At 36.1% G+C, this 22,535-nt stretch overlaps 2 protein-coding genes across 2 annotated transcripts in view; one reads left to right on the top strand and one right to left on the bottom strand.

The window, feature by feature from the left end:
* IL1RAPL1 (interleukin 1 receptor accessory protein like 1) overlaps positions 1–22,535 on the top strand; it is a 743,868-nt gene that overhangs the window by 71,821 nt on the left and 649,512 nt on the right. The gene's annotated exons all lie outside the window — the stretch shown is intronic.
* On the bottom strand, positions 16,154–18,523 carry LOC103298420 (transcription factor SPT20 homolog). Its single transcript, XM_054714519.1, has 2 exons — positions 16,865–18,523; positions 16,154–16,507 (listed from the first exon to the last, which is right to left on the bottom strand). The coding sequence occupies exons 1-2, from the start codon at positions 18,521–18,523 to the stop codon at positions 16,154–16,156; spliced, it is 2,013 nt and encodes a 670-aa protein (XP_054570494.1).

Raw genomic sequence — 22,535 nt, forward strand, 5'->3', positions numbered from 1 at the left:
GCCAAAGTTCATTCCTTTTGATCAAAGATCTGTATCCTGGGACCTACCCTAGAGCAATTGCACTTCTTCATTCTTACAAAAGCTCTTCTGATATTTTCAGAAAGCTGTCATGGCCCTGTTTCGGTTACACTTCCAGTAATGCACAGAGTATAAATGCTGCTCGGAGGCTATGTAATACCTTTATGCCTTCTCTGTCTGTGATCTTTGCTAGAGTTTTCCTAGATATAAATAAACTCATAGAAAAACACAGAAGAAAACTTGAGTGGTTGGCCATGGAGAATATTATTGAGTGGGGTCTAAGCTCAATCAGTTGAACATGGAAAAATGAATTTAAAAATTCCTTATGGGAATCATTAGGACCTCCCTGTGGATAGATACCTGGACGCATGTCTAGCTCTGTTCCCTCTTTCCCTTATGCTCCTATGTTCTGTTATAAGCTAAGCCTCTCTGATTCTCACAGTGGTTCATAGGACATAGTTTTCAGTTATGTCACCATATTTTGGTCTAACTAGCATGGAGAAGAATAAGCCTAGCCCTCCCTTGGTCTAAATATTGTGACTTTAAAAAAATTAGCTAAAATTTGTGTGTATCCTCCAGCTGGCGCATAGTCAGCATGCGGCCATTGGTGTCTATTAAGATTTTGTAGCTATGTAACCAATTGGAGCCTCTTTCCTTCATTGATCTTACACTTTGTCTTTTTATAGTTGACTGTTGCTTTAACCTGAATAATTTTTTTTTTAGATATCAATTGGGTATATTTATCAGATTGTCTTCTATATACAATTTTAAGACATTTTCCTCAATGTAGAAGAGCAAACAAGTTATATTTAGGATAGAGACCTATTACTTAGTGGTAATCATCCTGTTTGACAGTTAAATCGTTAAGGTCTGGGAAGGAATTTATGAGAAACTTCACTGAAGTGGTATATGGTAAATGTCAAACATGCTTTCTAAAATGAGATGGACCCTCTATTTTAACCTGAATTTATTGATATAAAATAATACAAGTTTTGGTGTTAGGTGCTTGAGCTCTTCAATCAGCAGACCTGAGTTCAAATTCTGTTATATCATTTACAATTTATTTCTCCTCTATGAATCTATCTCCTTAAATTTCAAAGTTGGGTACTAATGACTTCTGTTTAAGATATTGTTGAGGGTTGAGGAAATGATTTGCATGAAACACTTAGTACCTTGTTAGGTACATAATTAACGTTTGGTTGTTAATTTTCTCTGAAAGTCTAATTATAGTACAAAAATACCACTTTTATTTTTGCTCTGCATTCAGTTTCATATTGAAAAAAGTGTAGAATTAAATTCTTGAGAAAAAACTTCTAACATATATCATAACCATTTTATTTTATTTCAAAAAGTGGGTTTTATTTGCTCTACCTTGTTCCCATCTCTTTTAAAAAATTCTTAATGTTGACATTATTGCAGACATCCCCCAATACCCCCAGCACTGTTTTCCCACCTCCTCCTACCTCCCACTCTTTTGGCCCTCACCACACTATTGCATATATGTTCTTTAACTAATCCCTTCACCTTCCTTATCCAATCACCCCCAGCCCCTCAACCCTCTGGCTCCCACCAGTCTGTTCTATATATCCATGCTTCTGGTTCAATTTTGTTCATCTGTTTATTTTTATCATTAGATTCTACATATTAGTGAGATCACATGGTATGTCTTTTTCTCTGACTGGCTTATTTCACTTAGCATAATACTCTCCAGGTCCATCCATTGCTGTCGTAAAGGGCAAGAGATACTTGTTTTTTACAACTATGTAGTATTCCATTATAGATGTACTACAGTTTTTTTACAGTATTCACTCATCAGCAAAACATTTTAAGAGTGATAAAGGCCAAGGATGCAGTCTAGAAATCTGTGGCCTTGGTGTTCTTACATTTGTGCTCTTAACAATGCTCACCTACTATCATCTGTGACCCTCAAGATCCATGAATAGTATTCCAATACCCATTAGTCATGGCTCACTCTGAGTAAAGAGGTATGCTGGGGAGATGGTGAGACAGTACTCCCATAATTCATTGACTGCCGCCCACCCCACCACTGCATCCTTTATTTCTATTTTCTCATCAGCTGTTTTTAATGTGCTATGAAATATATTCCTCATGGTTTAAATTTTATGTATTTTTTCTTCCTGGAAGTTCTAAGAATTATTTATTTCAAATTGGTTAGGCAATTATTGTAGCCAGGTACAGAAATAACTATATGTGCTTTATACTTGTCTTCTATTTCTTTGTTTTAGAGTTGCTGGTTTCTAATTCTAATATCTATAGCTTCGCTACAGGGAGTGGAGAGAGAGCTGCTCTTTTTCATGATTCTTGTTCAAGGCATCTATTTCCTTTTTGCTTAGTTGTTGTTTTTTCAATGAGTTGATCATTTTACTTAAAATAGTATTTTAGGGGATTCTCTGAGGCCTAGGGGGTTCTCTTCTAGAAAAGATTTCCAATTGCCTTGGCTGGGGCCTAAAGTATGATCACTCTGGGATCACTGTAAATTAAATGAAATAAATAGTTTCAGGGAAGTGTTTTTTGGCAGGACTAAGTAATATGAATTTGTTCTATAAATTTGCCTTAAGGATATGTGAGGGTTGGGGAGTGTCAAGTTTAGTTATGTTTCATCCTTTTCTTGAGAATGGAGCTCTTAGCTTTACTGAATTGAGATTCTCTCCAATTGGAGATTTGACCAAGCCCCCTACCCCCACCCTTCTAGATCTGTGCCACCAATAAACTTAGGCTATGGTACTGGGGTTAGGAGGTCCAGTAAATGCCCTCAGAATAATGTCTTCAGTGGACCATTTAATTCTTACTCTTATTTTATTTAGATTTTGACCTAGGAATCTTGTAAACTATTTTATTTTGAGGAAAAAAAACACACACATACCAGTAGTTTTACTTATTTTCAATGGGATAATTGGTCCAAATAACCTAGTTTGCTATATTACTAGAATTAGAACTTCCCCACTGTTTCTTATATAGGAGTTTTTGCAACCAGCTTTTTTATTTGACATTTCAGATTTCTTGGACATAATTCTCATTCTCTGACCTTACTTTCTTGATACTAGCAACTTTATTTCTAATCTCCATTTCAACTTCATGTTCTCCTTTGGACAATCTATGTCAACCTCAAGCACCTTGAAAGAGTTACTTTCATTAATGTGATAGGGATTTTACCAAAAAATATTTTTAAAACCTCAGGATGGTTTAATTTTGTGATTTAAGAATGAATGAATGACTTTGGAGAAAGAGTCAGGACTTGGCAAATTGGATGAAGTAAAAAGACGTAGTGAAAAACTCATGGCTAGAAAGAGCATTTTTGAAATTCTTGATCAGACCATTTAGATTGTCAGGTAATTAAATGAAGCCAGGAAGGGTTTATAGGATGTAAGCTGATTAAAGAAGGTAAGCTATGAAGGAATGATAAAGGAACTGGAAGTATAGGAGCCTATGTTAATCTTGTGGAATTCTATCCTATATTCATAGTTTTAAAATATCAGTTAATGAACATATGATTATGGACCGCATAAATCAAGGCTGGATCAGAATCTTCTCTTAGAACTAATTATCAGATATGAACTATAACAAGGATATTTTGACCTCCAAAGAATATTCTTGGTACATTTACTCATCAAACCAAATACCCAGAAACAATTAATGGAAAGTTAATAATATAAGACATCTGATAATTTATGATTTTATTTTCATCTGGAGATTATAGGGAGGATCAGAGAATAGATGAATCTCATCGAACTATTTTCACATCAGATTTTTCCCCTGCTATGCTTTCTCACTTGCAACAGTTTAATGTACTACAAATGAATGGGAGTATAATATTTTATTATATTATGGATTATAACATATGAACAAATATATAGTATACATAAATAATTATTTCTAAATTTCTGTTATTTTAAATGCTTAAAGTTACTCAGCCACTATAAATCATTTATTGAGCTACTCTCTCTGTCATTATGATGTTTTCAATATATTTTCCTATTGAATCTTCAGAAAATCCTATGAGGTAGAGGCTATTATTGCTATTTTATACATGAAACTCATACAAAAATTAGTAACGTGTAACTTTTTAATGAAAACTTTCATCTATATTTACTTTCATGTACATTTTAATGGTGATCCTCATCCAATGAATTAGGGCAGATACTGTTATTCATTGTTTAAAAATATGTTTTTATGTATTTCAGAGAGGAAGAGAGAGAGAGATAGAAATATCAATGATGAGAGAGAATCATTGATTGGCTGCCTCCTGCACGCCCCACACTGGGGATCAAGCCCACAACTCAGGTATGTGCCCTGACCAGGAATCGAACCGTGACTTCCTGGTTTATATGTCGACCCTCAACCATTGAGCCACACTGGCGAGGCAGGCTATTATTCATTTTTTAATACACAAGGACAAGGAGTGTCAGAGGAGTGATGAGACTTGCCAATGCAACCAGCACACTGATAAAATGGTACCCAATCTTAGTGCTTCTAAATCACAAGCTATTAAATTCTCTACAGTGCTACATTTCTTTGAAAGATAGGTGATGATGATCATCATCATCCTGATAACTTTAATGATTATGCAGAGGTTGGGATTTAGAAAACCAACAGTAATTGCATTTAATAATGCAAAGATCTTATATCTAATACCCTGAGAAGAATCCAAGGGATGGGTACAAAATGTGAAGTGTTCTAGGAAGAATGAAATGAGTAGACTATATAATCCTAAAGGGCAATCTATTCCAGTGATTTATTTAGCCTTGTCAGATACTTTGTTTAAAGGTATTTTTCTTTTTGATTATGCTAAAACAGCTCCAATGATTACAGCCAGGAATTAATTGTGGCATACCAGTAAAGCTATAATCCCCAAATAGTAATTATTTCTTTCTTCCTGGGTGGCAGAACAATTTAGTTTGTAAATTCAAGTGTTATAATCAAAGTAAAAAGAAGTGTATGAGGTAAACCATTATACTAACTGGCTGCAATTCTTTTGGCATTTTAATTTATTTTTTATAACAATTTATTTTCTTATTTTTTTATACTTCATTTTTTTGTCTTGAATTTTATTTATTTATTTTCATTTTTATTGTTTAAAGTATTACATATACTAGTACATATATCTCCTTTTTTCCCCATTGATCTTTCCCAAGCTTCCCCTACCCCCTGTCCCATGCCCTCACCCCCCCACCCCCAGTGTCTTGTGTCCATTGGTTGTGCTTATATGCATGCATACAAGTCCTTTGGTTGATCTCTTTCCCCCTCTCCCCAACACTCCCCAACCTTCCTATTGTAATTTGACAGTCTGTTCGATGCTTTACTGCCTCTGTATCTATCTTTTTGTTAACCAGGTTATAATGTTCTTTATTTTCCATAAATGAGTGAGATCATGTGGGGTTTTTTTTCATTGCCTGGCTTATTTCACTTAACATAATGCTCTCCAGATCCATCCAAGCTGCTGCAAATGGTAAGAATTCCTTCTTTTTTATAGCAGTGTAGTATTCCATTGTGTAGCTGTACCATAGTTTTCTAATTCACTCATCTGCTGATGGGCATTTAGGCTGTTTCCAAATCTTAGCTATGGTGAATTGTGCTGCTATGAACATAGGGGTTCATATATCCTTTCTGATTGATGTTTCTAGTTTCTTGGGGTATATTCCTGAAAGTGGGATTACTGGGTCAAATGGGAGCTCCATTTTTAGTTTTCTGAGGATACTCCATACTGTTCTCCACAGTGACTGTACCAGTCTGCATTCCCACCAGCAGTGCACGAGGGTTCCTTTTTCTCCGCATCCTCGCCAGCACTTGTTTATTTATTTTTATTTTTTTAATTCTTTATTGTTGAAAGTATTATGTATGCCCCCCTTTTTTCTCCCATCGACCTCTTCTAGCTCACCCCAACCCCCATCCTCCATCCCAGGCCTTCACCATCCTATTGTCTGTGTCCATGGATTATACATATATGCATACAAGTTCGTTGGTTGATCTCTCCCACCCACCCGCTCCTGCCTTCCCTCTGAGATTCCACAGCCTGTTCCAGGCTTCTGTTATCTCTGGATCTATTTTGTTCATCAGTTTATTCATTAGATTCCACATATAAATGAGATTATGTGATACTTGTCTTTCTCTGACTTATTTCACTTAGCATAATACTCTCCAGGTCCCTCCATGCTATCACAATGGGTAATAGATACTTTTTTTTTTTTTTTTTACTTCTGCATAGTATTCCATGGTGTAAATTTAAAACAGCATTTTTTTTTATCCACTCATCTCCTAATGGGCACTTGGGCTGTCTTCAGATCTTAGCTATTGTAAATTGCACTGCTATGAACATAGGGATTCATTATTTCTGATTGGTATTTTGGGTTCGTAGGTTCAATTCCTAGAAGTGGGATCACTGGGTCAAATGGGAGTTCCATATTTAATTTTTCGAGGAAACTCCATACTCTTTTCCAGTCTGAATTCCCACTAGCAGTGTACTAGGGTTCCCTATTCTCCACATCCTCACCAGCACTTGTCATTTGCTGATTTGTTGATAGCCATTCTGACAGCTGTGAGGTAATACCTCACTGTCATTTTAATTTGCATCTCTCTGGTGATTAGTGACTTTGAGCATATGTTTCTTGACCATCTCTATGTCCACTTTGGAGAAGTGTCTATTTGGTCTTTGCCCATTTTTAATTGGATTGTTTGTCTTCCTTTTGTTAAGTTGTATGATTTCCTTATATATTTTGGATATCAACCCTTTATCAGATGAATCATTGCCAAATATGTTCTCCCATACAGTGGGCTCCCTTTTCATTTTGTTGATGGTTTCCTTTGCTGTGCAGAAGATTTTAAGTTTGATACAGTCCCATTTGTTTGTTTTTTCCTTGTTTCCCTTGCCCTAGAAAATGTGTCTGCAAACATATTGCTACCAGAGTTACCTGAGGTTTTGCTGCCTATGGTTTCTTATAGGATTTTTATGGTTTCATGACTCACATTTAAGTCTTTTACCTGTTTTGAGTTTATTTTTGTGGATGGTGTAAGTTGGTGGTCTAGTTTCATTTTTTTTTTGCATGTATCTGTCCAATTTTCCTACACCATTTATTAAAGAGACTGTATTGGCTCCATTGTATGCTCTTGCCTCCTTAATCAAATATTAATTGAGCATAATGGCTTGCATCAGTTTCTGGGGTCTCTGTTCTGTTCCATTGGTCTATTCTTATGCCAGTACCAGGCTGTTTTGAGTACAGTGGCTTTGTAGTATAACTTGATATCTGGTCTTGTGATCCCTCCAACTTTGTTCTTCTTTCTCAAAATTGCTGCGGCTACTTGGGGTCTTTTTTGGTTTCATATAAGTTTTGGAGTATTTGTTCTCAATCTGTGAACTATGCCATTGGTATTTTAATAGTTATTACATTGAATGTATAGATTGCTTTGGGTAGTATGGGCATTTTAATCATGCTAATTCTACTGATCCATGAACATGGTATATTCTTCCACTTGTTTATATATTCCTCTATGTGTTTTTTCAATGTCCTGTAGTTTCCTGAGTACAAGTCTTTTACCTCCTTGCTTAAGTTTATTCCTAAGAGTCTTAATTTTGTTGTTGCAATGGTAAATGGGATTGTTTGTTCAGTTTCTCTTTTTGAGAATTCATTGTTTATAAAAATGCCATCAATTTTTGGGTGTTGATTTTGTATCCTGCTACATTGCCTAATTCATTTATTAAATCTAGTAGTTTCTTGGTGGAGTCTTTAGTTAGGGTTTGCTATGTACAATATCATGTCATCTGCGAATAATGAGAGTTTTACTTACTTCTTTCCAATTTGGATGACCCTTTTATGTGCTGTGGCTAGCACTTGCGATCAGACAAGTTGAATAAGAGTGGTGAAAGTGGACATCCCTGTATTTTTCATGTTCTTAGGAGAAATGGTTTTATTTTTTGCCCTTTGAATATCTTGTTGGCTGTACGTTTGTCACATTATAGTATTTATTATGTTGAGGTAGGATCCCTCTATTCTCACTTTACTGAGAGTTGTGTGGCTTTTTTTTTAATCAAAAATGGGTATTAGATTTTGTGGAATGCTTTTTCTGTGTCTATTGATATGATCATGTGATTTTTGTCTTTTAATTTGTTTATGCGATGTATCACAATTATTGATTTGCAAATATTGTACCAGCCTTGCAACCCTGGAAAAAATCCCACTTGGTCATGATGTATGATCTTTTTAATATATTGCTGGATCCTATTTGCTAATATTTTGTTGAGGATTTTAGCATATATGTTCATCAGGGATATTGGCCTGTAATTCTCTTTCTTTGTAATGTCTTTATCTTTTTGGGGGGCAGGGCTTCTTTTTACATCTTAGATTCTTAATATAGGTAAGAAAGTATTGTGTGGAGCTGTAGAATCAGAAACATAACTTGTGAGTTATAAACAATTATATCAAAAGGTCATATTCAGTGTAGTACACCTCTGGACTTTAAAGCAGGTATATAGTAATAAGTTAAAGAGTTTAAATTACTGACCTAAGGTCAGACAACTTATAAATGGAGCTTGGATTTAAACCCATCTTCCTCACCTTAGCCCCATACTCCAAATCCTTTAGCACTCCTGACAAGAGATATGGGTTTCCACAATTCAAGGTTTGGACAATTGGCCAACTGTTTGTCTTAGGATCATGCTAAACTGCAAGTTTTTAGATTTACTTAAATGGTTTTTAGTCATGTAAGTCTTGGGTCACAGATGGAATAGATTAGGAAGGAAATAATTATAGGAGTCAAAATTTAAATAAAATTAAGTCCAGATTAATTCTAGATCACATATTTCATTCTTTTGCATTTTTGTTTCCTTTTTGTACATAAACATAAATTAAAATTTTAATTTGTTATTTGTGTCAAACAATTTTTAAAAAGCTGATTTTTATGTTTTTGGTTTAAGTAAGGATTTTTTAAAAGTTGAGTTTACCAAGCAAAGCACTTAAATAAAAGTCTTAAAGATTATCTGTTTTGTTTTCCAGAATTTTGGACAATGTAGCACATAGTAGTTTATTAATAAATATTTTTAGTGAATGTGTGGGACTAATATAATTATTAATATTAGTTTGGCCACCAAATATTTTTGAGCTACTAGACAAGGATTTTAATTTAAATTCATTTCCTTTTTGAAGAAATGTTCAAATTCTGATACATCTTTCTGCTTAATAGAGTATCTTTCTATCTAGCTTCAGGTTGTCTTAATATTATTAAATAATGTTTAATGGAAAATCAATTCAAAAAGAAAATCTATTAAATCTTAAGGCAGTGATATGTACCATCCTACATAATGTTTTTCACAACAGATGATGATAAAAAACAATGACTCTCAGAGATGGAAAATGTACTATCTCCTAAACTGAGCCAACTACAGCTGAATTCCTCTGTAGAAGTCAACTACTTGTTGACTGATTTCAGATGGCCTCAGATGGATGATTGGGGTGGGGAGGTTGGAATCTAGTTCTATGAGACTTTATTCATCAGGCATGTTCTCATGTCAACAGCAGTAGAACAACAAAGGAGAAAGAGATGTCTAAGTTTAACTCAAGCCTCTGCATAATGACTTCTAACATCCCATTGGCCCAAGCAATTCACATGGTGGATAGATTCAGAGTGGAGGTTACATTGCAAAGGGTATTGATAGATGTAGGAGTTAAAAACTGGGACCATTAATATAACCAATCTACCAAACAAGCCTAATTATTTGAATCAATTCTCATAAAGCATATCTGGCATTTCCACTATTACCTTCTGATTTTCCAGTTAGAACTAAATCCTAAATGGCAAACTGCCTTAAATACACACAGACACACACACACACTTATCTTGTAATTTTTGTTAATGCAATTCAGTAGCTAAAATATTTATTGCTGTAGAGACCGAGCAAAAGAATAGTAAGCTTTTAAATAGAAATATCACATGGTATTGACTGTGTTCAGTATACAAGACAAATATATCCACATGGCATTTATCAAATGAAATCTGTGTATGTGTACATTTTATTTATAAGTATACTTATAAGAAAACACATATTTTAAAAATAAAAATGAGCTTAAAATTCTACAAACATTCTAGTTGCCTATTATAATGAGATTGTGTATTAAGTGTCACTCTTAAAGCAATGCAAATGGCATTTGCATATCAGTTTAATTGCTTTGGATTAAACATTGAAAGATGAGAGCCAAGAGAGCTTATTAAGCTGAAATGAGAGTAAGTGATAAAAAAGTGATATTATGTCAACACTACATCTGGAGGTCTGTTGCTATTTCGATTTTAAATCCTAAATTGGAAAGTTTCTTAAAATTATCATTGAATATCATAGAGTCTAAAAACTAAAAAGGTTAATTCATAACTTGTATGCTTACAATTTGTTTTGGAAGCCACACTATAGTTTTCTCTACTTTGTCAGTATTTATGTACTAGAATGTGAGCTTTTGAAAGACATCATGTCTCATTTACTGCTGTGTCTTTAGAGCTTCGACACAATCTATCCTATAATAGATGCTCAATAAATATTTGAATTAGTGAATGAATGAATGAATGCAAGATATGGCAACCACTTTATAGTTACTGGTAAGCACTTTAGGTGGGTGACTGGTTTTGACTGGTGCCTACAAGGGTATCCACAGGCTCTCTTCTACTCTGAAGCACTGTGCTCACTGGCCTTCTCTCTCTTTGCCTAGGGGAATCATCAGTTATTAAATAAACTCCTATAGCCACCTAGCTTGAAATAGGCTTTGTGGAATGCAGCGTGTGTGAGGCAACTTAATTTGCAACTCAGGGGGGTCTCCTGTTGGGATGTTAGATTTTGGGCTTATATTAGACACTATCATTTGCTTGTTGTGTCCAGAGCATCAGAAAACTGATGCCACATCATTTTGAAAATCAGCAGTAATGTAGATCTCATTTATTTGCATTGGAGAATTAGCACCACTTCCAGGTGGTCCCTGTTGCTCACCACAGTATTTTCCTGTTTCCCAGATAGGCCTGTATTGTTACATTATATAAAGAATATCTTTTAAATTTGGTGAGAATAACCCCTTCGTTTTAGTTATTCTGGAGAGAATTTATTTTATGGAATGTTTAAAAAGCTTTAAAATATCATCTTTTTCTTTTCTTTCTTTTTTTTTGTTTGTTAATCCTCACCCAAGGATATTTTTCAATTGATTTTTAGGGAAAGGGAAAGACAGAAAGAAACATCAATGTGAAAGAAACACATCAGTTGGTTGCCTCCTGCACAGGCCCTGGCCTGGACCTGGGAGGAGCCTATAATCAAAGTATCTGCCCTCAACCGGAATCGAACCCAGAACCCTTTGGTCCACAGGCCAACACTCTATCCACTGAGCCAAACTGGCTAGGGCAAAATATGATCTTCTCTAAATCTTGTAACAACTATGTGAAAACAGACCTATTGAATATCTCCATTTTGCAGATGAAAAAATTGAGGCACAGAGCGGTTAAGTAACTTACCCCTGGTCCCACAAGGAGTAAGTGGCAGAGCCAGGTTTTGAAATTAGACAGTCTGGCTCCAGAGGGTTGTGTTCTGAACCACCCTGCCATAAGTACATGGATGACAAAGGTGCCCTTAAGGCCCCTGAAAATGAAATATTTTTTAAAATAAATTTTTATTGATTTTAGAAAGGAAGAGAGAAGGAGAGAGAATAGAAACATCAATGATGAGAGAGAATCATTGACCTGCTGCCTCCTGCAGGCCCCCTGCTGGGGATCAAGCCTGCAACCCTGGCATGTGCCCTTGACTGGAATCGAACCTGGGACCCTTCAATCCCCAGGCCAACACTATCCACTGAGCCAAACCAGCTAGGGCAAAAATGAAATATTTTGTATGCCACATCTATTTTATTACTGTTGCTTTAAGTATTAATTGTGGTAAAAAAATAATAACATGAAATTTACCACTTAAACCATTCTTAGGTATACACTTCAGTAATGGTAGGTATGTTCACATTGTTGTTCAATAAATCACTATAACTTTTCATTTGGGGAAACTGAAACTCTACTCATTAAACAACTCTCCATTTCCCCACATTTCTTTTTAAGTCCTATCATCCCAAACCTAGCACCCTCCCCCCACAAGCAAAATAGAGACAGACTCATAGGTAGAAATCAGGCTGAGAGCAGTACAGAGAAATGGGATGGGTGGATGGGGGGAATGGAGGGATTGAGCTAAAAATAAAAATTAAAAATAAAAAAGAGCAAATAATAAAACTCCATCAGACTATTACCACATGATATAATAACAGGTAAACAAAGACAGGAGAATGTTGTTTTATTTGCATAGATTTAGTATATGTGCCAAATTCAAAACTTATAAGAAATTCAAGAAACAGGATGATTTGAAATAAAAAGTATCTTAGTGACTTGTCTTCTTGTTCCTCAGTTTGGTCTTGGAATTTTGCAAGAGATGACTGTTCTATTGTAGTTCATCAGAATAACCTATACCTGAATCATTACTTTGGGAGTATATTCTTGGTTAAATCCACAAAGACAAAAAAAAGCCCTATTTCATTTTCTTACTTCTTACATATAGGTATCATTTTAACTATTATTTAGTTAAATTAAAATAAATATAATAAAATAATTATTAAGTTATGTATTTGCCTAAAGAGAAATGATATTCAAATACTGGTAAAAGTACTATTATTTTTATATATCCAGTTTTTTACAATAATAATTCTCATTTAGTATTCTTTTCATGTTTTTGAGAAAATTATGACATTCAACACAAAGTATTAGAGATCATAAATATACATTACATATATTCAGTTTTATATAAAAGTCAAATTTTAATCATTCCAATAAAAGTACTAATCCTTATAAATCCTTGCAAAGTCATACAATCTATGTTTGGAAAAAATAAAAACTTTGAAATGTATACTTACATTAATATATTTTTTCAATTCTTGTTTTCTTTATATTTACTGTAATATTTGATCCACAAATAACCCTGTGAAATACTTTGAAATGTCATAAAGAATAATATGAAAAATAGATGCCAGAGGTGGGTTGCTTAGGCTGAGTATTAAATGATGAGCTGAGAATAGAAAGGAGTTCCTGGTTGCGGGTCTCCACCAACACATGAAATTGAGGAAGAACATGACACATCAGGGACAACCGTAGTTAAGTGCTGCCAAAGCCATAGATGTGAATGGGGATGTACTAGGAGATGAGGAGGAGTGACAGCCAAAATCCAGGTAAAAAAAGACCAGTTTTGATAAACAAAAGTTTGAATTTGATTCCATGGGGTATGAAGATGCAGAGAAGGAGATTAAGCAAAGTAGCCTGACTTGGTCAGAAATGTCACAGATGAAAATATTGCACCATACATCTATTTGCTAGAGTCAGGACTCATTCTACCTCCAACCTTTGGATATCATTTATTACCTTAAATTGGGTAGTGGTTCAGCTGTTAAGAAAACAAAGCAAATGAACAAATAAAACAGAAGCAGACTCAGATACAGAGAACAAATGAATGCTTGCTGGAGGGGAAGGGGGTACAGGGATGGCTGTAAAAGGTGAAGAAGAATAAGCGGCACAAACCTACACTTATTTTAAAGTCATGGGGATGTGAAGTTCAGCATAGGGAAAATAGTCAATGTTATAGTGATAAGGCATAATTAATAGACTTTTGTGGTGATTGCATCATAAGGAATAGAAATGCTGAGTCATTATGCTGTCCACCTGTATGTGTATTATTTCTAGCCTGTGCTAAACAGAAATGCTCAAGGGTTTGTGAGTGTTGTAGGGATAAGGAAGTAGTATTGTCAAACTTGAATCTTTGATATAAAATACTTCACTCAGAATTTGATTTCCTTATGTTTGCTTTCTGACTCTAAATATGAATGGGACAGGCCATTAAGAATAAAGTATCTAGCCGAGACCGGTTTGGCTCAGTGGATAGAACGTCGGCCTGTGGACTCGGGGGTCCCAGGTTCGATTCAGGTCAAGGGCATGTACCTTGGTTGCGGGCACATCCCCGGTAGGGGGTGTGCAAGAGGCAGCTGATCGATGTTTCTCTCTCATCGATGTTTCTAACTCTCTATCCCTCTATCTTCCTCTCTGTAAAAAAAAAATCAATAAAATATATTTAAAAAAAAAGAATAAAGTATCTAATCAACAAAAAAAGGAAGTCTGAACATTTCTCTAAGAATCCCTCAAAGTCCAAAAGTTTGAGTAGAAGGGATGATAAAAAGTGTGCAGATAGATTTTCTGCTTTTTAAAATTATTGAAAGTTACTTGGTAATTAATTCTAGAACTTTTTAAATTATTCTACCACCAAATAGTAAAGGTTCTTATAATCTTAGAGAGATGATGAATATCATCACATTTGAACACTTTAAGTGAAAGATTTTTACTGGTCATCCACAAGGGTAGCTCAAATAGCAAATATCATTACAATAAAATAAAGTCAAGCAAACAACTATTTAACAAAAAATAATTGTAAATGCTTTTAATAACTCATTCTTTTCAAGCAATCTTTAATTCCAGAAAATAATGAAGATATTGTCAAGAGAAATAAATATTTATATTTGCTTATAAAATACTAGAGGCTGGTGCACAAATTCATGCATGGGTGGGGTCCGTCGGCCTGGCTGGCAATCGGGGCTGATGGGGGCTGTTTCGCCCAGTCCCAATCAGGGCTGATTGGGCCAGGAGGAGGGACTGCAGGAGGCTGCCCAGCCGGGGGGGAGGGGGACCACAGAAAGATGGCTATGGGAGCACACTGACCAGGGGGCAACTCCTGCATTGAGTGTCTTCCCCCTGGTGGTCAGTGCACGTCATAGCGACTGGTCGATCAGTCCGTTTGGTCACTTAGGCTTTTATACATATAGATTTTAAAATATTATCCACATTTCAATTCATTCAAGCTCTTGGGGGAAGGGATGTTTGATCTAGATTTTTAGTTCTTAACTTATAATATTATGCTAAAATATGTTGTTCAGTAGCTACAGAAATCATTTTAAATTAACAGTCATATATAAAGATATTTTTATATCCCAATTACTCATTATTTCCCCTATAATTCCCTGTTGTAATTTGTTTCATCAGTTTACCTAAACTTATCATTTTTAATTCACTTGTCCATTATAAATCAAGAAACCTTTACTTTTTCTCTCTTGTGATTATTATCCTGTCTGATGGGGAAAAAATAATTAAGACAGAATAGAGGAGCAAGATGAATGGCAGGCAACAGGTGCATTTGTATATTATGAAGTGTTTGTAAAATAATAAGCACAATATGAATAATGCATTTAAAGAATATTGTCTGACAAATGATATTGAGTCATATATTCAAATCATCCCTCAATTACTGAAGAATGAATTACAAGTTTCTAATGCATCCAGTTTTATTAAACAGAGAATTCACCATGTTGGGCAGGGCATTGAGATAGAGTTAAAGGGCTACTTTTTATTAATAGAGAAATTAAAAGCTGTCTATATATCTAGACCTATATATATATATATATATATATATATATATATATATATGTAAAAATAATTTCCTTATTATTTTTAAGTCTAGTGCTTTTTTTTTTAACTAAGAATTAAATTCCCAAGGCATAGTTTCCATTGATTCTAAGGTTGACTTTTATGTAATGTAACAAAACTATTATTTTCACTAATGTTATTACTGTAGTTTATTTTCAGCTTAAATACTTAGGTTTATTTCAAATATTTACTGTTTTAATAATTAAAAATTAATTTAAATATAATTTAAAATTAATATTTAGTATATATTGTTTACATTAACCTTGACGATAAACATTAAAAGTACATATTTCTATTCACATGTTACAGACAAGGAAATCAGAGACATTTTAAAAGTCATAAAATTAGTAAATTGCAGAACTAAGATTTTCATTTCATTCATAGCCCATTCTTTTTCTTCCCCCATTAAATTATTTCCCTGTTTTTACTTAAAAATCATAGGGTTGTGTTTCAGTTGCAGACCTAGAAATGTAAAATACTGAGATATTAAAGATAAAAATGTAATAAAAATAAGAAACCCTTTGGTTCAATGCTCTTTTGATGTTTTTAAAGAGAAAAATAATGCAATATTCAGGACTTGGACTTGCTATGTGGGCCTCTATTCATTTTACCTTTTGGCTGGCTTGCTTCCTGCTGGCCACGATGTGGATGTGGATGTGGATGTGGATGTGACTGAGCTGTTTGGGGCTTCTGTGGTTGGCACAGTCACTGGGATCTGCAGGATTCTCAACTGTACTGGCTGGGAGTGTGGCAGCTGCTGGATGACAGCAGGGAACAGAACCCTCTGCTGGGGAGGGCTTTGCCCAGGTATTGTCTGGGTAGAGCTAGGCTGAGACAAAACGGCCATCTGGGGCTGCAGAAAACTTCCTACTTCATTGGGGTTAATGATAGCAACTTGCGGAGCAGGTAAGATCACTTTTTGATGGGTTGAACCTTTTGGACTTGAACCCTTTGCCACTGACTGTTGAAAATGAGATAGAGGTTGCTGATGTTGTTGTGGAATCAACCTATAGAATTGCTGTGGCTGCTGTGGCTGCTGTTGTGGCTGCTGTGGCTGCTGCTGTGGCTGCTGCTGAGGCTGCTGCTGGGGCTGCTGCTGGGTGTTCAAAATGACTGAACCTGGGAACTGCAATAGAGCTATGGGTGTGAGCACTGGAGAACTTTTAAAAATAATTTTAATGCTTTGTGAAGGAGGCTTTGGTAAAGCAGGCTGTGTATGTGCTAGCTGCTGGCCTCCTGAGCACAAAATTCTGGGCTTGATTGCTACAGGAGTCTTGGTCCTAGCAGTAGAGCCCTTCAGGGGAGTAGAACCTCTTACCGCCATCTGGACTGCAGGAGCAGGGCTTACTACTTTGGTGACCTTAGGACGAGCAGAGGTGGCCTTGACCTTGCTGGCCGGGGTCTTTGGTGATGCGCTGGCAGTAGAAACGGTGGCTGCAGGAAGTATGCGAACTCGGTTCCCTTTCACAGAAGATTTCTGGGGAAGACTTGGTGGCTGCCAAGCAGGGGCATGAGATGGAAACTCACGAACCCTGCTTGCCTGCTGTGAAGAAAAACTGTTATCTGAGGAACTGTTTCCTGAGGTGCAGGGAAGGCTGATGGCTGGAGGTATGTGTTGGCCTCTCATGCCCAGCACTGCGGAGGGAATTGACATGGCCTGAGGCTGTTCTGCTGCTCTCCCTGGAGAAAGCTGGCGGAGACTGGCGGAGCCACTGGGGCCCTGTGCCACCCAATTCTGCACCAATTCCTCGGACTGCCTGGCTGCTCTCCCAGCACCAGTCTGTGACCCAGGCCTGGAACTACTGGAATGGTCATCTGTGGAGGAGCGGTGGTGAGACATCTGTCTCCTACCTCTGGCTTTTTTACCTGACTTTCTCTTTCCAGAGATAAGTGGATCATTCAGAGACTGCATGAAGGTCGGCTTTGTTATCTGGGATGGATCACCAGCTTCACATCCAAATAGAGAATCATCTTGTGCCTCCAGGGCTGGCCAGACTATTGGTTGTGCATCATCGTATGTGACAGACCTCTCCTCTTTAGCAAATTTGTCCACATCCACTTCAGAAGGGACCTCCAAGTCACAGGGTTGCTGTTTCCACATATCTACACAACTTCCTGCTTTGGAAAATTTGAGGTCATCCTTCTGACCTGCTTGCCTTTCTTTTATTTTTTTGAGAAAATCCCATGCCCTTAGCTTAGGAGGGAGTGATCTACAAGACAGCTCCTGCTGCCAATTCAGGGAGGCTGTAGAATACCTCTTGAAATTCCTTCTCATTGGGGGAGTGTTCATCTTTTGCTTGTTATAGAGCAGCTTGTTTTCGATGCAGGCTACTGATACAGAAGGGTCAAGGCACAGGGGCTCAGCGGTAGCTAAGATCAGCTGGCTCTCAAGTGAAAGTTTGTCTTCCTGGGTCCATATCTGGTTATCGCTGGTTATGGACTGTATATCGGAAGCTAACGTCTGCATCGTTGGGCGTAAGAGAACATGCCTGCTTTGGTAACCACTGCGGTCCGAGTCCGTGCTCTGTCTATAGTCCCGTACCTCAGTGATGACACACCCGCTCTGGAAAACGTTAACCTGAGACTTTTCCAGGACATCCACCAAAATAGGAGGCAGTTCCTCTGCATCCAAGTATTCAAGAAAGTCCCTTTCATTATAAGGCAGTCTAATGGTCTCTGAATAGAGTTCATTTTCTCCCTTGATCATAAGCGAATAGCCCTCCTCCCCTGGGTATAGGTTGACCACTAAACAGGGCAAGGACTCCCTCTTAACAAGCTTCTCTAGCAAGTGCACATTTCTCGTCAATTCCTCCGTGACTTCGGGCTCTTTCCCGCACTCTTCAACATATATGTCATACAGCTTTTCATGCAGAGATTTCCCCCAAGTAGATGAGGATTTCCTCTTAGGAGGTCTCTGTTGGGCACTTTCAATGACATGGTCCGCATGGTCCAAAGCTCGCTCTAAAGCTCTTTGCATTGTGACACAAAGTGGGGGCCCTAGAAGAAGAGAAAACGTAAGTGCAGTGCGCTGTCACACAGGGTGACTAATCCATCTTTAACATTGATGCACCGTTTTGCAAATTCCGCGATTGCGCAGTGGGCTACCCATCTAAGGTCAATATAGACACCAAGATACCTGTCCCCAAGGGAGCACTACACCAAATTATTGCTAGTTTCTGAAAATACCTTTATATGCACAGGTTCTGGTCTCTGCACTGGGCCTCGCCTCGCGTCGGTTGACCTTATCTCAGCCGGAAGTCCACGTGGGATGCTCAGATCACACAGATTTCTATACGCATGCGTACCTTCCTCCCCGCTCAGTCATGGGCACTTCCTGTTCTGGTGCCTGCCCTTCCTATTGGCGAGTTGGTTGGGTGAGGCATTTAGGTCAAGTCCATGCAGTTTTAAAAGATAATGACAAAACTGTTTCTAGGGACTAACGCAGTGTCCTCCTCCTCCCTACCGGGTGTTTCTTTTTTAAACAAAGAACAAAGGATAGAAAAAATACAAAATAAATATGCCCTATGTGCTCTCCCCCTTTCCATAAAAAAATGTATGTATGTTCAACAAACAGCTACCTTTGAGAATGAATTATGAGGGAGATAATATGGTAGGATTGGCACAAAAAGGACAATGGCCATGAAGGAGTTCACAGTTTCCTTAGGGAGGCAAACAAGTAGTCAGATAATAACAATTTATAAACGTTTGGATACAGTGATGAAAGAGAGAAAGTGATAAACAAGGGGAAATGAGAAAAGCTATTCACAGATAATTGCAGATGAATAGAAATTTATCAGACAAACAAAAGGGGGTTAAGTCTTGGCAATTCTGTGGTTAGGAGAGAAATCTAGACTGTAGTTATATATGAAGATGCTTTCAACCTCTATTTGAAATTATTTTCCCGAGAGGTCCCACCAAGGGGCAGGGATATTTCATACTATTCAAAATACAATTTATCTAATGTTTCAGGAATTTTACAGAGCAGGCGTTTTTATCATTTTCCAAAGGAAGAAACTGACATTCAACCAACTTAAGTAATGAGCTCAAGGTTACAAAGTAGTAAGCAGCTTAGGCACTGTACAAATCTAATTTCTCACTCCAAAGCCTGATCTCTTTCTACTTTTCTAAGAAATTACTCCTAAAAGAAGAGAAGCACTTAGTAACATTGATAGGGAATTTCGTGGCAGGTGTCCCACTGGATATTATCTAAGATAATATGCAAATGTTGTGGGTAATTTTTACAAATATGCATTGAAATACTTATTTCAAAGCAAAATTGATCATTCATGAAGGTGCCCTATTAGAACCAGTCAATGTAGTTCTAAAGTTTACATGGAAATATAAACACCCAAGAATAGTGAAGTTGTTTTAAATAAATTTCAAGCAATATAAATCGAACAGTTGGAGATCTAAGAAATAATTCCAAAAACATACAGGAGTGTGTTATACAATGAGCTGCATCACATGTGCATGAAGAAAAGATAACATTTTCACTCAGCAATGATGGTAACAAGGAAACCTGTTTGGAAAAAAAAACAAACTTTTGTCTATTACCACTTCCATAAAAATAAATGGAACAATCATAAAACTAGTAGAAGAAAATATTGGAGAATATTTTCTCCAGAGTGAAGGTGATCTTTCTAAAAGACACAAAACTTAGAAGTTATAAAATGAGAGGTTGATATAATTATTAAAAAATAAATGAAAACAATCTTCATGGCAAATAATCAAAATTAAATTATAAATTGGGAGGCAATGTTTGCAATATACTTAGAAAAGAACTAATATACTTAATATAAAACGATCCTACAGTTCTGTCACGTCATTTTATGTTATATTTTGTTTTCAAATTTTTTGTTCCCATATGTTTATACTGATACCTTTCTATAATCACTTTTAGCCCTCTTATTTCTTATTCATATTTTTCTATGCTAGCTTTGCCAGCTTTAAATATTTTAATTTCAAGCTACTATTAGTGAATCAAATTAAACTGTATACCTTTCTCCCTTTATTTGCATTTTTAGTTGTGTCATATCTACTTCATCACAGCAAAAATATTTTGCACATTATTACTTGAATCTTAATACTGCCTTTATTTTAATACCAGAACTTCAGTTATCTATGTTCAGTACCAAAATTTCTCCAAATCTTTATCTTTTTATTATAAAATTATCTGTTTGTAGGAAGAGTTCATATGTATAATATTTCCTCAGAATTTTTTTTAATTCTTAAAATCTTGCTGAGTTAAGATATTGGCTCACACCCTGCCCTTTTCTTTAGGATTTTTGAAAATTTTGCTCTGCTGTTGTTGTGTTTTGTGTTTTCCTATGTAAGGGTTTGGCCATTTTCCTTTGGAGGTTCATATTCTTTTAAAAAAGGTGTAATAGTTTTACTAAGATTTTTTTGGAATTGACCATTCTTTCTGTTTTTCCAGGTACATGATGGGATATTTTAATATATAAATTCAGAGTTTTCATTTCAACAGAGTTTTTAGTTTTGTTTGTTTGTTTTGAATAGTATTCTTAAAATATTTTGTGTTCCTTTGATTTGTTTTTTTCCTTCAGTGATTTCAGTTTTAAGTATGTTGGATATAATATCTTCTGGTCTTTTCTATTATGTTATTTCTGAACCTTTTTGTATGACTTTATTTTCTTGTTTCTTTTATATTCTGTCATTTATGACCCTATGATAATTGTGGCTATACCTGAACTCCCTTGGGAACTCTCTTAGTAGTGTATTGCTGCCATAACAAATTACCACAAAATCAATCAGTGGCATAAAACAACACCCATTTTTTCACAGTTCTTTAGGTTATAACACAGGGAAGGCTCAGCTTAGGGTCTCAAAGCAAAAACCAAGGTTGGCTGGATTAGGCTTCTAACTGGAGCATATGGGGAAGAATCCACATGCAAGCTTCCTCGAGTGGTTGGCCAAATTCAGATTCCTGTGGTCATAGAATCAAAATTCTCATTTTCTTGCTGATTGTCAGCCAGGGGCCTCTCTCAGCTCTTAATAATTGCTCACATTCTTTAGCAAGTGTCTCCATCCATCCTCAAGCATGGCTGGCATGTTGAATCCTTATCATGCTCCAAGTGTCTCTGACTTCCTCTTCTGCCACCAGCTGGAGAAAGTTTTGTGTTTTTAAGGGCCCAAAAACCCAGGATAACCCTCCCTATTTTAAGTCATGGTGCCTCGTAATAGACCATAATTACAGTAGTGGTAACTTATACTCACATGTTCTGGGAAATAGAATGGGTCATTTTTGGCCATTTTAGAAATTCTGTCTACCAAAATTACCTTGAAATTTAAATCTCATTTATGCCTTGTCTCTCCTAAATTTTACTATCTCCTGTTCTGAACTTGCTTAATAATAAAATTTCTGCTGGAGCATCAAGTTAAAGTTTTTCTCTGCTTTGTGCAAGTATGGATGTGGATGTGTATCACCCAAAGTAACAACAGAAGGTATTTTGAGGTGGATAGAGTAGGGGGATTGCATGGTTCACTTGATTTCATATTTCAAACTACCTGTGTTTCCTTACTTTATAACATGTACATTTTGTTGTTATTGGTGGTGGTGGTGGTATTTTAAACAAGTGGTGCATTTTTTCAAAGTCTGGTTCTTCTAATTATTTTATGCTATCTTGATTCACTAGAGCTTTTCATCTTTAGTCAGTTATTCTTTTTATCTTTATCAATGTTTTCAAAGAATATGTTTTCTCTCAAAAGCATCTCATTCTTCCTATGAAAAAAATAAAGACGTATGCTACCATTTTTTTTATGTTCCTTTCTTCTGATTCCCCAGTAACCATTGCTCTAATCTACCTGTCCCAAATAATTTCTCAATATTTCACATCTCACAATTTGGACTCAAATTTTCCTACAAATTAATAAAAATATGGCCATTAACCCAGGAAGAAAAAAAAAGGATCAAAATGGCAGTACAAAAAAAGGAATGCAAATACTATTTAACTATATGGAAAGATATGCAT

Source organism: Eptesicus fuscus, chromosome 1, assembly GCF_027574615.1.
Source record: "Eptesicus fuscus isolate TK198812 chromosome 1, DD_ASM_mEF_20220401, whole genome shotgun sequence".
Taxonomy (NCBI): domain Eukaryota; kingdom Metazoa; phylum Chordata; class Mammalia; order Chiroptera; family Vespertilionidae; genus Eptesicus; species Eptesicus fuscus.